General features: G+C 41.2%; 1 protein-coding gene across 2 annotated transcripts in view; it reads left to right on the forward strand.

Moving 5' to 3' along the window:
- Window positions 1–16,509, forward strand: part of ADAMTS2 (ADAM metallopeptidase with thrombospondin type 1 motif 2) — a 179,823-nt gene that overhangs the window by 131,688 nt on the left and 31,626 nt on the right. For both annotated transcript variants that reach the window (XM_054079224.1, XM_054079223.1), the window contains exons 5-10: window positions 444–527; window positions 9,345–9,501; window positions 10,395–10,500; window positions 12,120–12,263; window positions 14,166–14,298; window positions 15,833–15,946. In XM_054079224.1, coding sequence (XP_053935199.1) covers window positions 444–527; window positions 9,345–9,501; window positions 10,395–10,500; window positions 12,120–12,263; window positions 14,166–14,298; window positions 15,833–15,946 — 738 coding nt within the window. The remainder of the gene's footprint in view (window positions 1–443; window positions 528–9,344; window positions 9,502–10,394; window positions 10,501–12,119; window positions 12,264–14,165; window positions 14,299–15,832; window positions 15,947–16,509) is intronic.

The following is a 16,509-nucleotide window of genomic DNA, read 5'->3' on the forward strand; positions in this document are numbered from 1 at the left end:
TTGCCCAGCAGAGAGCTGTTCAGGATGTCGCTTGGATTGCTGCACTCGGGGCTCCAGCGGGCACGCACAGCTGGGATGGAGGAAGGAGAGCTGGGAATCTTCCTTCTCAGCAGCACTAGTTGCTAGATTAAGCTCAGCTGCATCATGCCGGTGCACCGTGATACGTATAAGTCCATTTAGGCTGGCACTTAAACACCTGTTAATATGATTTCTCTGATGATGTGTTGATTTTAAATGATTTCCTGAGTTATGGCCTTTTGGGAGGCTACAACAGTTTAGGAAAGAAAACATTCTCTCTTGCATTGGTGGAACTTTCCCTGTTTCATATGAGATCACAAAGTGATGTTTGGCATAGACGCAGTGCATAAAAGGAACTGCTGTATCGCTGCTTTTATGGCTACTTGTTGCCAACACAGTGGTTAAAGTGCTGAACTCTTTTGCAGGTCAATGAAATTTATCATGATGAGTCCCTAGGTGCTCACATTAACGTTGTCTTGGTGAGGATAATCCTGCTGAGCTACGGCAAGGTGAGTAACGTTTGATTTAAACAGAGGATGTCAATATCTTTGAACTTCATTCTTTTATCAACAATATAGTTACCAGTGACATGTATTGATTTTGTATTTTAGTACATATTGTCCTTACCAGTCTATGAATATAAAAAACTTTCATATTTATATGTATTTGTTTATCATTTGAACTTCACATTTCAAATAATTTCAACGTTTTCTGGTTTTTCCCTGTGACAGTTTTAGTTGCTGCTTTGCTCTGACAGTTTATATTTTCAGATTTGTTTGGGATAATCCATGAAGCATAGTGAACATTTTGGTTCCTAAAGAAAACATGAAGTGTTGTGGTAGAACTGTATGTGAGTAGCAATAAACACAAGATCAGTTCTGCAAGATGCTGAGGGCCACAACCTCATTCAAATAACTCACTTGAATTTGGGCTGAACGTTACTGGGAGTACACATGTGCGTAAAAATAAGTGTGAGTTCTGTGGGATAGTCAGAAGGCAAAAGCTGTGCAGATCAAATCTGTAATTAGATTTTCCTCCCTGGTGCAAATGAGGGAGTTCTGAGTTTTAGTCTGGACTCTGCTGGAGACAAGTTACCCAGGCTGGGAAAAATCATTCTGTTGGAGCTTCCGCATCTGAGAACTAAACGCACTGATGCACTCTGCATCCATCTGACGTGGATGATGATGTAGTTAAGTATTTTGGGTAAGATAATCAGATGCGCGTCCTAAAACAAAAGATTTAAAAAGTCGCTTTTGCCATTTTGTGACTGAAAATTCATGATGTGTTTAGTTAACATTAAATTACAAAATAAATGAAATATCCTTGTGACTGGTGTAATGAAAGCAGTTTGAGGGATTACAGATTCACTAATAATTCTCATAAAAATCTGATATTCTGGTAGTGCTAGAAGCCAGCAGAATTAGCACGTGGGCTTGTCACTTCCTTGCTGTCCTTATTTCATAAGTATTTCATAATTGTTATGTGTGTCCATCTTATCTCTATAGATCTGCACCAGTCTGAACTCTGCTAACTCCTGCCGTTTTTCTGATGGCAGACAGTAGCTATGGCAGACCTCAGTTCGCCTTAAGAGTTTTTATATCCTTGTGAAGAACAAAGCTTATAAACAAATAAAATTGTAAAGTTCCTGACCAGAGGACTAGAACCAGGGAGCAGAAAGGGAGGCAGCTTCTCTTCAGAGGGCTCCGATTATTTAGCAGTGGAAAAGCAAAGAGAATATGTGTATAGTACTTACGTTCTGAACCTGTTCTGAGGAATTAGAACAAAGCCTTCAATATTCTACTGTCCCACACACCAGCACTAACAACTTTCGGTAATATATGTTTAAAGTACATAATAAAAAGGGAGAGCGCCCGTACAACTTAAGGCAGTGCATGAATGAAATAGCCTGGTTGGCTTCACAATATGAAAATATTATCCCCGTCTTGTTTGAATGAGCATTCCTTGACATGGCTGATATCTTCAGATTCGTTTGCTTCATTGTAGGCAATTTATATATATAATCAAGGGTGCCGTTTAAATAATCATAATAATTACTTTATGGTCCTGTGATTGATGAAGTATGTACCATCAGTGTCAGGTTTATGACAGCACTCTGAGCTGTTGCCAATTCTCCCTCCCTGAACAGCCCTCTATTGTGGATTTTTTTAAAGAGGATTATATTATTTTATACAATATGTCATCTGTTGATAAGAATAATATGGACAATATTTGAGTTGCATAGCAACCAGCTTTATATGGTTCTTGCTTCAAGATACTCCACTCCTTGAAATTCACTTAATTTTTAATATTTTCAAACACTGTACATGTAGAAGTTTCAATAATTTCAGCAATTGTTTTAATTGCCCTGGTAAGATGAAAAGATTGAAGGCGATCCTTGGTGATCACATGTTGAAGAGCAAATTCAGAAGATCCGACACGGTTTTGCTGAATTAACACCCTGTGTAAATTATCACCTCTGCACTTTGAGGGTATGGCAGGCTGAGACCTGCCAAGGAGCACCAGCCTTGGATGCTGGTGCTGGGTTTTTTTGCTGTTTTTTTTTGCTGGTCGGTGCTGTTTTTGAGGAGAGGGCAGTGTGTGGCTCTGCTGTGTCTCTGGGTAGGTGTGCTGAGGCTAACTGCTCTTTCTTGACTCCCCACTTTTCCCTTAGTACTTCAAACAAGCAAACAACGTAATCTAATGTACCAGAGGGGCTGATGTGAAGTCCTCAACCACGCCTGACTGCTGCCCGCTTATTTACCAATCCCATCAATAGGATAGAAAAGTGCATCCTGCAAAGGCTGCTCCATATCCACGGTGGCTTCAGAAGCTACCGTGCATTTCTCTGCATTTTCTTTCCATAGACTCACAAAGTCACAGGCTTTTTTGATGTGTTAGGATACTGCAAATAAGTAAACAGAGTACGTGTGGCGCATTTTCCATCAAATGAGAAAAAGATGAGCTGGCTCGCTTCTGTCTTTTTGAGTTCAGTAGTAGGAAGATTGATTCCAAATTTTGGGAACTGCGGATACATTTGAGATGAATATAATTCAACGTTCGGGCAAATCATTCAATTTAGACCTATTTTGGCTGTAACAGCTCTGTAATCCAGCCAGCTCTCGAATGCTTGGGAGAATAAGCAAAGCAACCACTATCACCAAGTGCAGAGGAGGTGGCAAGAGATGAGCTGAGAATGGACTTAAAAACCCTGACTGGTTATTATAAATTTGGTTTGGAAACATTTAATTCCTGAGCACTGCATAAAATCCTTTCATCACCTCTTTGAGGTGAATGAATAAAGGTTGTTATTCTCATTTTACAGCTGAAAACCCAAAGATGTTAAGTGTTATTTTCCAAGGCCACACGGAAGGCCACTGGCAGGCTGGGGATAAGACCTCATAAATTCCTGGCTCCAACCCCACGCTCTGTCCATCGACAATGGTGACTTTGTGTGCAGATGAGCTGCGCTTGCACAGGGGCAGAGAAAAGCACACACATTATCTGGGATGGGTGTAATTAAGACGGTCATTAATGGAAAAAAGAAATCAGAAAGAATTTTGCAGGAACTGCAGGGGTTTCAAGAAATGCAGCCACCTAAGGATTTATGAGGGTTATTTCTTGGGAAATGTGAACCTGGCTGTGTAAGACACCCCTGAACTCTCCTTTGGAGCAATGTACACTGCTCAAGTCACCCTATTCAGGCTGGAAGAGGGTTCCATAGGTTGAGGGGTGCTGTGTCTGCTCTGTACACTTCTGGGATGGCAACCAGCAGGGAGAGAAAACCCGTGTTAGCTATAAACCAATGTTGGACCCAGAACAAGTAGCTTGTAAACTGGCTCTGTGTCAATTTGGTCAAATTGAAAGAGGAACCTGACCACCAAGGCGGAAAGCCTCTCAAAAAGATTAGGGGAGGGAAGAAAACCCAAATGGCTTTAAGATGGCAGTTCAGGAAGAGGCTGTGTGGGGTGGGTGCCTGCAATTCAGTGGGTTCAACTGAGAAGGATTTTTCAATTGTGTTTGTCTGGGATACTAGTAGAGCTCCTGATGCCTTCATTTGGGACAAAGTTTTACCTTCGATCTTTTCATAAAATGATGCTCTCTTTATTTCTGTCATCTGACCTTTTCATGTCTAACCGTGATACAAGCAGGGAAGATGTTCTCAGTTCAGCCAGAACAGAAGGCCGTGGTTCATTCCAAGACAGGTTTTTCTCTTCATTTCCCAGAGGTTGGCACATGTGACACAGCTGAGATGGAAGGACAAGCCAGATTTATCCCTTAGATGTGGAGTGTATCCTTTCCATTTTGCTGTTGAACCTGGCTGGAGGGAAAGGGGTGAGTGCTCCCCTCACCTCTGCTCTTCCTGGAAAGAGGCAAAGACAGGCTGAGAGCAGTCACGCCTGACCGGGCAAGGGGGTTATTAGCTGTACATTCAGGTCACAGAGCAGCTGTACTTGGAAGAGACCTCTGGGCATCGTGTAGTCTCATGCCCACCCCTTCTCAAAGCATGGTCACCTAGAGCAGGTTGCTTGGAACCTTGCCCACCTTGGTTTTGAATATCTCCAAAGACTCCACAACATCTCTGGGAACCTTGCCCAATATTTGGCCACGGTAAAACTACAGTAACACTCTTACAGGTGTTTTGTAGGGTTTTCTTACGTTTAAATGGAATTTCTTATCTTTCAATTTGTGCCCATTGCGTCTTGTGCTTTCTCTGGATACCACTGAGAAGATTCTGGCTCAGTTGTCTTTAGTTCCCTCCCAATAGGTGTTTATATACATTGACGAGATCCCCTCCAGCCTCTCCTTGTATTGGGAGGTCACTGATGTGGGTGGAATATCTTAATTTTCCACTGACGTTGGTAGGTGCAGCAGACCCGAAATCGTCGGCAGGAATCAAGCCCTAATCTTGTAACGTGCTATGCAAACACGTCTGAACTTGGAGCTCCTGATCCCAGTCTTTGGCCATCTCCAGTAACCAATTCTGCACAAGCTGTGTTGCGTGGCCAGAACCTATGTAGCTTATAGCATTTTGACTGCTGTTCATATTTTTGTACTGTTTTTTATATGTTTAGAGTGGGGATAAAGATGAGATCAGATATTGCTGCTCTTATTTATTTATTTATTTTTTATCTGGGGAAATGGTTGAATTGCTCTATTTTTGTATTAGACTCACAGATCATGATTACCCATTGTGTTTTGTTTGGGACCTCGAAGAGTATAGAGCTGACTGATAGCATAAACACTACTTGGTATTCCTGATCTGCTTAAATTTATACAGAATTAGAGACAGAAAAGTGTTTACAAACTGCTGCCATAAGAAAGCTTTACAAATCCTTTGAGTGCAAAATGATAGTTTATTGAATGAGTTATTTTTGTTCGTTTGGTTTCTATGGACACTGGATAATTGTATTTATTTATTTATTGCTTGCCTTGTTCAGGATGGGAGAATAATATAGAAGATCTAATCCAATATACAATGAACAATAGATGTGTCAAATCAAAGTAATGTAAACAGTGTATTTTGCAGTCTTTACTTATTCAAGAAGGGAGAGTCATACATTAAATAGTTTCCCGAATGTGTGTGCTGCTTTAGTCCAACTTTTGCTACCATAGTTTGAAGCCTGTCAAGTTAAGCATGTTTCTGCTCCTTTTGGAGCTACTGAAGAGCAGCAAAGCCTTCTCCGTTGGCACTCTTGGAGCACCACCTAATGGATGAGTTAGGAAAGGTCTTTTTTCAGCAAGCTTCTGACTAGCTTACATTTCTTGTGTTCTGCTCATCAGTACCATTGCAAAATTGTACCCAGTTGGTAGAACAGTTGGTTACGGAAACCTTCCATTCTCTGCTACCAGTGTGCCTTTCACAGGTGCTGGCGAGCTGAACTTTTTTTAAAAGTTTGGGTTGACTTTGCAGTTTTTCTTGTAAGATAACTTTGTATTTGAAATTGTTAAAGAAAAATTTTACTAATTTCTTACTTTTCAATCAATTTCCACAAATATTTGAAGGACCTTCTAGTCAACTTCATAAATGACTTGTTCTTCAGAGTTTTCATAACAGAGAACTGAACATTACACTGATAACATCCCAAAAGACAAAACAGGTTGCAAAGAAGGTTCAAAGGCCTCTGGATCTATGTACTAATGGCTTTCAACCATTTCTTGCTGTCCTGCTTTGCCTCTTTGTATGAATGGTAGATGCAACTCGGTTGTCTTCTTTTTTTGTCTAGTTTTTTCTGCTGCTGCTTCCATCTAAAAAGGAAGGGAGTATAGAAGAAATGAAGGCACAACCAAAAAAGAAGGAAAATGGAGGGCATTAATAGATGTTGAGTATCCCAGAGCAAGGATCTCCCCTGGTTCCTTAGGGCAAACTGTCCTTGTAACCCTCTGTGGCGTTCCCCCCCAACGTGAGGGATGTTCTCCTAGCTGAGCTCTTTCTATTTCTTGGCCAACACCTCCATCTGTTTCCATCAGCAGTTCTCTGAAATGCCCACAGTTTTTTTGGGGTGTTTTTTTTTTGCTTTTCTTGCTGTGAGAGGAAAGTTTCTCTTTCCATTGGCAGTTTTCCTGCTGATCAGCTGAGTAATGCTCTCCACAGGCCTCCTGTCCTTTTTGGAAAGAGATCCTTCCCAGCCAGGTCTGAGCTCCTAGCCAGATGCAGGACCTGCATGTTCCTGGCAGCGTGGACTCTTTGCTGGCCAACAGTAACACCTACACCTCTTCTCCATATGCAGCCCCCAAACTTAGTCTGTGTGCAGTCTGACAAAGAGGGATTTAACTTTTACTTACAATCATTATTACTTTACACTGTTCGTCTCTTCTCCTCTCTTTCCTTTTGCTTTGTCTATTTAGTAAGGTGCTGGACTTTTCCAAGCCTGATTGACTTCCAACAAAATATTATCAAGTGTTATCTGATATCTCTACAAGACTAACTTTTTGGATAACATCCTTCCACAACACATTGCATCTGCCCTGTCTAATAACAAGCTGTGCCTCACCCTGTGATTTCCTAAGCTCCTTCTTGCAGAACAGCAACATTTCCGTTTAAAGGCAAAGCAGCTGAAAAAAAACCAATAAGAATGCAAATAAAGACTGACTCAGAAAACCACTGATAGAAAGACCATTGGAGTCTTGGAGGTTATTTGGAGGAAAATACTACCCTATACTTGTGCTCCTCTAATTCCCTTCCCTAGGCATCCCATTGCCTACTGTCAAGAGAGCACCGTGGCTTACATGGTTCTTTGGTCTGAACCAGCGTATACTGAGGTTGACTCAGACTCCACATCAGTGGTTCCCTGGCCATGCAATGTTTGCTCTTAGTGTTTTTGTTTGCTTTCTGAATAATGTGTCTTATATAAAGCAATGATTTTCATTTGGTAGAATGTACAAAAGGAGGCCACTGTGAGAGAAAGAACCATTAGCAAAAGATGCACATTACTTGAGTTTTTTCAACTTCATTTTACAACACTCTTCCCATTTTTAATCTGCCAGTGAGATTTCTCACTGAGGTCCTTCAAGGCATTGATGTGTCTTGTGAGGCTTTGAAGAAATGAGAACAAGGTAGAGAGAGAAGATGTAAATAGATTTTTTGTTTGTTTGCTTTATTGTTTTACCACTGATGGAAGTTACCAAAGACCTCAACAATGGTCAAACCTTGTTTAATCAAACAGTATTTTTGCTTGAAGAGTCAGGATTTTACTCTGTAATAGTAACTCAGAGTTTGTTTAAGTCTGTTCTTATAGATATACCAAAATGCAATAAAGGCATCGCAACTGTCATAGTATTTAAACACGTTATTAATTCAATTTCCAAGGGAATTAGGGCTGGAAGCAGTATGATCCAGTGTGGGATTATATTACAACTTTTTCATTCCACAGTGGTATCAGAATCCAAACTATGCCTCTATTTGGTTTATTAATTTGTTTTTCTCAACATTCGCAGAACTGTAATACTCCAGTTTTGCCAAAATCAGACCTCAGTTTGGCAGGCATTTCTTTTATCAATTCCAGTAGTACTTCTACAACCCTTTAAGGATTTTCTTTTTCGTGTAGTCAATACTCTCTGTACTCCATCATGCACTCAGTTACAGGACACAGCAAATACATCTGTATTTGAAGCTGAACTATATTACTTATTTCTTATTTTTGGCCCAGGATAGGATTTACTCTACATTAAGTATTTTGGAATGACAAATGCTTACAGTACGGTATCGCATCTAAACTGTATTGGTTAGTGTTATGATTACAGTGTTGTCATGGTAATGTAATCGTTGCAGATGAAAAGCCAGGCTTCACATATGTAGTTCTTACAAATCCTGGAAGACCCAGAATGGGCCAATTAATCATACATTTTATAGCATCCCACATACAATAAGTTTGCCTAAGTCTTAGCAATGCACAGTATTAAGTAGTGTTAGGTGGAAATTCTTAAGAACGGACTATTTTGAAAAAACGCAAATGTAGCAGTTGGATTTTAAAATAGTTTGTTCTTTCTTGATCAAGAGAATTATTCTTTCATCACACCTAACACACGTGAGCTCATTTGAGTCAGTTAAGCCGTGCCAGAGCACCACCTGTGTAACATGCGGTTTATAGGAAGAAGGTTGTACCACAGTGGGAACTTGCGTGTGCTACCTCCTGAAAGATCCTTCAGATCTGGATGAAGAAAATGCCTTCTAATATATAGTCAGTGGGAAAGTCCATTTCTGAAAGTACACAACTGGGAAAAGTACATTTATGTTTTACACCTAATAGAATATCCAGTAGCATTCAAAGGTTTGACGAAACAGCCCTAACAGCTCAGTTGCACGGCCAAAGCAGCTGATGAACCAGGGCAGGGTGATGGTCATCTGCTGCTGTTTGCTTCCCTTGGCCGTTAGGCGTTACTCTTCCCCACACTGGGTTAGTCTCCACTGACCAAAAGCAGCTGCAGTTCCAACAGGAGAACAGGCTCCCTCAGAAGCTGTACATCCAAAGTGGAAGCGATGGTGCAAGGTGGCATAGAAGTCCTAACGCACAGTGCACAGTACAGTATCAGTTTTCTCATTAAAATACCCATCTTTTTATTCTGTTATGTCTGTTTATTTTTCCTTAGTTATCTCTTAGACCTCATTATATGTGGAAATCTCATTTAATCTAACTGTGAACTCTAGCTATTTTCTTACTTTCTTGACCCTGTAAAACTTGTTTCTGAAGTGTCATTGTCTCTGTAAGAACAGACTTTTATTGGAAGTGGGATGTTTAGTCAAGCACGTGAACAAGCTAGGAAAAAAAATTACTCAAGCTTTTAATCAATAATTATTGGTGTCTTTTTTTTTTACTGTGTATGTGCAGTCCATGAGTCTGATAGAGATTGGGAACCCTTCACAAAGTCTGGAAAATGTGTGTCGCTGGGCCTACCTGCAACAGAAACCTGACACCGGGCATGCAGAATATCATGACCATGCTATCTTTCTCACACGGCAGGATTTTGGTCCATCTGGCATGCAAGGTGAGACGTTCATCAGGTATTGTTTTGTAAACGTCCACCCTTCTGAGCAGCATTTGCGTTTATTGCTTATCAAGGCTAGTTATGTGAAGTTTAATTGCGTATCTTTTTCTTAGTTTTGGTCAACGTTCTTTCCCTGAGATCTCTGCATATGGCCATTTTCAGTTGGAACTGTTTCACTGACCGTTTTAGTCATTCTTACTGGTGGAATTACTTAGTGGATCCCCTCTTTGATTTTGCTGATGCCAAATGAGTGAGATCTCTGTGTAAAGAGTCCTGAAAATGCCCAAGGATTAAAGAAGAGATTTTATGTTTAAAAAGTCTCTAAAGCTGTTGCTGTGTTCCAGCAGGATTGCCAAGAAATACTGTTACAGAGAGGTCTGGGATGGCAAGACCAAGTGCTGTCCACTTTTTCTTTTTTTTTTTTCCAGGGCTCTGCCTCATGTGAAATCAGGTTTGTTCACGGAAGGGGATGAATCTCAGAGCTTTCCCTTCCCTTTTGCATTGGCCAGATCTGCTGTCAGCACAGGGCTGGAGCTTTGCTCACACTTTCCCAGAGGGTTTGAACTGCACAGAGCTCCTTGTGAGCTCTAACAGCAGCATGCAATGTCCTTTTCCCCAACAGCTTCATGCACTTGGAGAAGGCAATTGCAAGATGGTTCTAGAAGTGACAACAGTATTCTTCATGAGCCAGGAATAAAGTTTTGATTTGTTCAACAGGCTGGTTTCATGCTTTGTAGGTGAGGTAACACGTTATTAAATGTTTGGGGGTAGGTGTCTCTTGAGAGGACCGTTTCAACAGTATTTGCGTCACAACAGAAGTTTGTCCTTGAGCTTCTTGCCACATTACCTTTCCATACTTGTTCATTTTCTGAAACACGGGGTATTTCTCACAGGCTATGCTCCAGTCACTGGAATGTGTCATCCTGTTCGAAGTTGCACTCTCAACCATGAAGATGGTTTTTCATCTGCATTTGTGGTGGCTCATGAAACTGGACATGTGTGAGTACAAATGTGGTCATTGTGTCCTACCTTATAATGTTGTTGGTACTGACAAATGTCCGTGATATTGGAAAGATGCTGTTTATGTTAAGAAACAATATTCAGCCCTGGCTTCAGATCTCGGCTCTCTCAAGGCTTTCTTTATAGTCTTAAACAAGCCTTATAGTTTGATATTTTCAAATGGAAAAAGGAGCTAATAACAAATTACCTTCCAGGGCTGCTGTGAAAGTGAATTGAATGATGTATTATAGTCTCCTGGTGGAAATGTAAAGTACTCGTAATGATGAAATATGAATTCATTAGGTCAGTGGAATACATGATTCTTGAAAACAATCCATATTAAATAAGCACATAATCTGCATACGTTACTGCGGGTAAAGGATACAATACTGTATTGAAAAGAGGTGCCAAGCACTGAGGTTACAACTGTTCTAGTTATTTCATATGAAAAATGCAATCATTTTACTTATTGATGTGATTAGAACCAATGACCAGGTAGCAGTTGTCAGAACTTCGGTTTCTGCCAGAGTATTTTAGTTTCCCTGTTCGCAGAGAACACCCACTGATTTCCCATTTTCTCTTTGGTAGAACAACAGTTCCCAGAAGGCTTTTTCTGAACAGTTTCAATCCATTCTGTTTTCCTTAAGAAAGCCTGCAGGCACTTTTCCCTTTGTTGAATGAGAATGATTAAGGGCTTTAAACAAAGAATTGCCAAAGTTTATTGAATCTCACTATAAACGTACCTTAATTAGACAAGGACATAGAATTAATATCCAGATGGCATTTGATACCAGATTTTTTTAATTAGGATTAAAAAGAATACACAGTGAGCTTTAAAAGAGATACAGCGGAAGAATGTTTGTAATCTCTCAAATCACATTCAGCCCCAATCTGTTAATTTGGTTTGTTATGGACAGGTATTGCCCATGTTAATCAAACAGTGTTCATATTAAAGAAATGCAATACAAGAGCCTAACAAAGGGAAGGAAAAAAATATATTAATAATAAAAGAGAGAAGAAAATGTTAAATATCTGCAACTTGGCTAATTGTCTAGAAAGCTTGAACAATGTGGAATTGCTGCAGGGCCATAGCAGCAGCTACTCTAAAGTAGCTTTCAGTGTGGTGTCTGTCTTTTTTTTTCCCCCATTTAAAGGATTTGCCTACAATTGGAAATTACTTCAAATTAAGCTAAGGTGTGATTTTTTTAAAGTTAGGTAAACTGAATAGCTGCGGGCCAGAGTATGAATAAATTTCAGTTAATGCTCCTGGAGGGTGGACTGGATCCTTAATCCAGAAATTGATTCATTTGGCCGTAGGAATTCACAAATGTGGATGTGCACAGAAGTCTAAAGAGGCATTTTTAGTCTATTTTGAAAGTGGATTAACCTAATCGCATGAAAGTACTCTCGAGGGTCAGTGCTTCTCTGTGGGAGCTCCTACAGACTAGCTCAGCCTCACCCTGTCTTATTTCTCATGACTTTGCTCATTTGGACAAAGTTCAAGGGACTTATGAACCTTGTTGCAATCAGCCACTGGTGACATTTGGGATGTGGAAGCACTTGAGCTCTCAGAGTTCACCTGCGATGTAACTGTGCCTGCTCTCTCCTGTGCGGAGCAGTTTAGGCATGGAGCATGATGGCCAGGGGAACAGATGCGGAGACGAAGTCCGCCTGGGAAGCATCATGGCCCCCCTCGTGCAAGCTGCATTTCATCGCTTCCACTGGTCTCGTTGCAGCCAGCAAGAGCTGAATCGGTATCTCCAGTGAGTAGCTGTTAAACAGCCTCTCTTCCTTGGTTAGGAGGCATGTAAGAGCAATCCTGCATTTAGCATTTGTGCTTTATCCTTTTGTTAGTTACTCAAACGGGGTTGAATAAAACAAAGAATTCTTTCCATCCTATCGAGAATGAGATGATTTCCCATCAACTGCAAATAATGCAATTAGTTTGATGTCAGTCCATGTTAAATTGTTCTCATTGCATTTATACCTGTTCATTTTCTAGACATTGGTAGTACATATGCTGTCCTCTCGGGAGTTATGAGAAGACACTGTTACTTATCTCATTGCTAGCTTTCCTCCCTCTCTAATGTAACTTCTAGGGGGGAGCAGTGCCTATGCTACCCAGCAGCATGGAGCCTCTTACAGATACCAGATTTGGCTTCAACGGCCGTTTGGTGGTTATGATACCTGTCAATGCTAAGATGGTGCTGCTTGAAGAGAAAATTCTGCTCTTTAAGTGCTCAGGGCTTTTCTTGGCTTGAATAGACATCTAAAGAAAGAACATGGTTCTAGAATTAATTTGTCAGTTGTTACTTTTCATACATACAAAAGCTATTTAAACAGTTTCATCTATGTCTCTTGCCTTCCCTTTGAACCTGACACTTTGAGCACTAGCCCTGCACTGGAGTTCCCTGACAAACTCTGATGTTTATGACCATGTTTTTGCTCCTTATAGAAAAAATATTCCTCTGTTTTATGGGCAAGATGTACAGAGAAATGTGGGGAAACTACTAGGATACCTAACAAAACCTGAAAATGGCTAGGAAAAAAATTGCAGCAAAATACACAAAGTAAGCATCGGTCAGTCTCTTTGTCAATATTTTTATTACTTTAGGTATCTTAGGCAGGGCAATAAGGAATAAAAATATTGTGAGGGAAGTGTGATTATTTCAGTTATCAAGATCCTTCAGAGTGTTAACCATTAAATAAAGGCCTAGAGGGCTGCTTTACATTCTTTTAAATACAGCTGTTTTAAAATATCTTATAACAAAGCAGAACGATGGTTTGCTTTGAAGTAAATCTAACCTCCAAATTCTGCTTTCAACTCTTGGTATCTTCAAGGCAACCCAGAATGGTTGCCAGAATAGATTCATCTGTGGTGTCCTCGTGACTGTTAAATAACCTGGAGGCATTTCAGCAATACTGTTAATCATATTGGTTTGGTGAATTAACCAAATATTATACCGTGTTAACCATTCAGTGCTATTGGCATCAGTACTCGGTTGTCCCTGCAACTTCGTCAAACATGATTCTAATATGTTACCCACTGTCCTCACTATTTAGGACAAGAGGGCAAACTCCCATATTCATCGCACAGAAAATAAACTATAATTTATGGATGGAGCTGAGAGCTGTCAGCAGAAACAGAGAAGGAGCAAACCTGAGCATTTAATGCAGGCAGGAAAGTACACATGCTTGTAAACGAGTTGCTGCTGCTCAGCAAGGACACAGGAAAACTGCAGCCTTAGTGGTAATCTGGTATCATTACCCTGGCTTCTGCTTCTAACACTTCCCTTGAAAGACAGTTCCAGGTAGCAAGAAATTCCACAAATGGAAAATTAATTAAACTTTCTTTTCTTCTTGGTCTTGTGTGGATTCTTCCTTTGATTCCTCTAACATAAGGATCCTGGAGACTGATAGGAATTTACCTGCAAGCTAAATGGAAATTACAGTGGAAAGCTTCAGGAAAAATACATAGAATCCATTAAATGTGGATACAACATAGTGAAGTTAATGTGAATGTAATTGCAATATTAGCTACTCTTCGTGACCAACATCTGAGAAATCGTAGGCTCTGTTTTGTTTGGAACAAAAAGGCAACGAAACCACAAACACTGTGCAAGTCTCACAGCCCCATCTGTTACTGTAATTTTTGCCCGTTGCAGTTCCTATGATTGTCTGCGTGATGATCCCTTCGAACATGACTGGCCTTCCCTTCCACAACTGCCAGGAATTCACTACTCCATGAATGAACAGTGCCGTTTTGATTTTGGTTTGGGCTACATGATGTGCACAGCTGTGAGTACTTAAGTTTGGCTTCTGCTATTTCTCATCCAGGAGTGCTGTAACTGTCTCTGAAATGTCCTTAATAGGGACAGTGTAGTCAAGGCCACAAGGAAAGATATGCCCACTTAGCTGAGAGGAAGGAATAACGACTGAATGTTGACAATTACGTTATTTTAAGTATCTCTGTCTTTTTATCTTTAAACTGGAGTTAGAGCAAGAATTATTCTGTAGTTTCTGACTTCAAGCAAACGAGCTTACTGCATTAGTGAGCCTCCCTTTGCTGGCAGCTAGTTATTCTGCTATGAAAATCCCACCCAGATGTGAAGGAGATGGATTTGGTGGTACATTTTTTAGTGCTAGCATAGGGCAGTGGACTTTTATGATCCAATTTTACGGAAAGCCTGATGCATTTTGATGCCTAGCACGAGAAAATAAGCCTGACAGCAAGTAGAGCAACTTGCAAGGACTCTTGATCACATGGTTGGCTCTCTTGTACCAGGAAAACAAGAGACAAAGTCAATTTAAAGCAAGGCAATACTAGTGCAATATTCAGTGGAATGGTCTTACAAAGCAGAGTCTTTTCCAGAAGGGCTTTGCCTCCCACCTCCATCTCCTCAAGTACGACAAAATATTAAATGGAAAGAGATGTTTTTGGCTGGTGTGGCAGCTCCTAGCACGTGAAATTTCTGCCTTCCCGTCTGCAGGAATCTGTGCACTGAGTGGTGTCTCTAGATAATGGATGAGAACCTTTAAAGCGTCAGCTGTAGTATTGTGTCTTGACACGTGTCCTTCTTACACTGCCTGGGAAGAACGTCCCAGCCAAAGATGGTCTTTCCTTACAGCTGTACTCCACAGTCTGGGAGATGGAGGCTTTCGTCGTCTTTGTTCGGAATAGCCAAACCCATGTCCAGACATCATACTTTAGCATGTCATGTGGTGGGTGGTTCTCATCCTCTCCTATACAAACACTTGCATTGTGAGTAAAATGCCAATTTATTCATTGGCATTGGATCAGGGTCCTGAGCTCAGATTTCCATCCCCCGAAAAAGGGGACTGCAGCAGCTGAGCTGCAGTCTGGGCAGCTCCTTTACCTCCCCCGTGAATACTTAAGGATTTTTTGTTTTGTTTGCAACGTTGTTCGGAGAAGCTGTAAGAAAAGACAGAGTGAGTCTTGCTGTCCTTTCCCCCTTGCCCAATCTGCCTTTTGTCACTAGTGTAAAACTATTTTTATCAGAATCATAGAAGGGACCGTGAAGGTCATCTAGTCCAACCTCCCTGCAGCGAGTGGGGCATCTTCAACTCGACCAGGTTGCTCAGGTTTTGCCTTATAAAGGGAGGTGAAATCTCACTTCAGAGTCACCAATGATTTTGCATGAAAGTTCAGAGATGCTGACACAGACACCACGGTGTTCCTTAGGAATCAGGGATAACAGCTGGCATGGTAAAGCTAAGAAAGGAAAAAACCCACCATGCTGCAGCTTCTATTGCAGTTCGCAGTGGGAGTTCTCTTAAAGCATCGTCCACTCTGATTTTTCTTGTGTTTCAGTTCCGTACCTTTGATCCCTGCAAGCAGCTGTGGTGTAGCCATCCCGAGAACCCCTACTTCTGCAAAACAAAGAAAGGGCCTCCGCTGGATGGGACCATGTGTGCACCAGGAAAGGTGAGAGTGGATGCCGTGTGTACCTGTACGCTCATATGTGTTGAAGTGTGTTTGTGTGCAGCTGGGGATGTTCCCCATGAAATCAAGGGGAACAAGAGAAGAACCTGTCTTGAGGGCTTGAAATCTGCTGAGATGTGAGGCAAGGTCTGAGCGCAATTAAAGCTGTTGAGCAGCAGTAGGGGAGGAGGTAGGCGTGAGGGCTGGCGTGTCCTGCATGGCAGCTCTGTGACCATCGAAGCCCGTTCTCCTGTAAGTTCTGAAAATATCTGCAGATTCTCTGTGCTTCTTGCCAAGTCTTTGTGGCAGATCCAAAAATTGGGCAAATTTCCACTTGCCTATGGCTTGTGTGAGATCAGGGATGTGTGTTTGTATTGCTGATGTTGTTGTGATGTTTACTGGCCTCTCTGGTACTGGGGGTGAAGAGAGCAGTGAGGTCCTGGAGGTGATAGCCAAGCTAAGGCTGCTGTGGTTGCCCTGAGGGAAAGGATGGATGTGGGAGTCGAATGTTAGCTAGAGAGCAGGTGTGACAACAGAGAGAGACTGTAAAGAGAGAAGAGCAGATT

This window comes from Cuculus canorus, chromosome 14 (genome assembly GCF_017976375.1).
Source record: "Cuculus canorus isolate bCucCan1 chromosome 14, bCucCan1.pri, whole genome shotgun sequence".
In the NCBI taxonomy this organism is placed as follows: domain Eukaryota; kingdom Metazoa; phylum Chordata; class Aves; order Cuculiformes; family Cuculidae; genus Cuculus; species Cuculus canorus.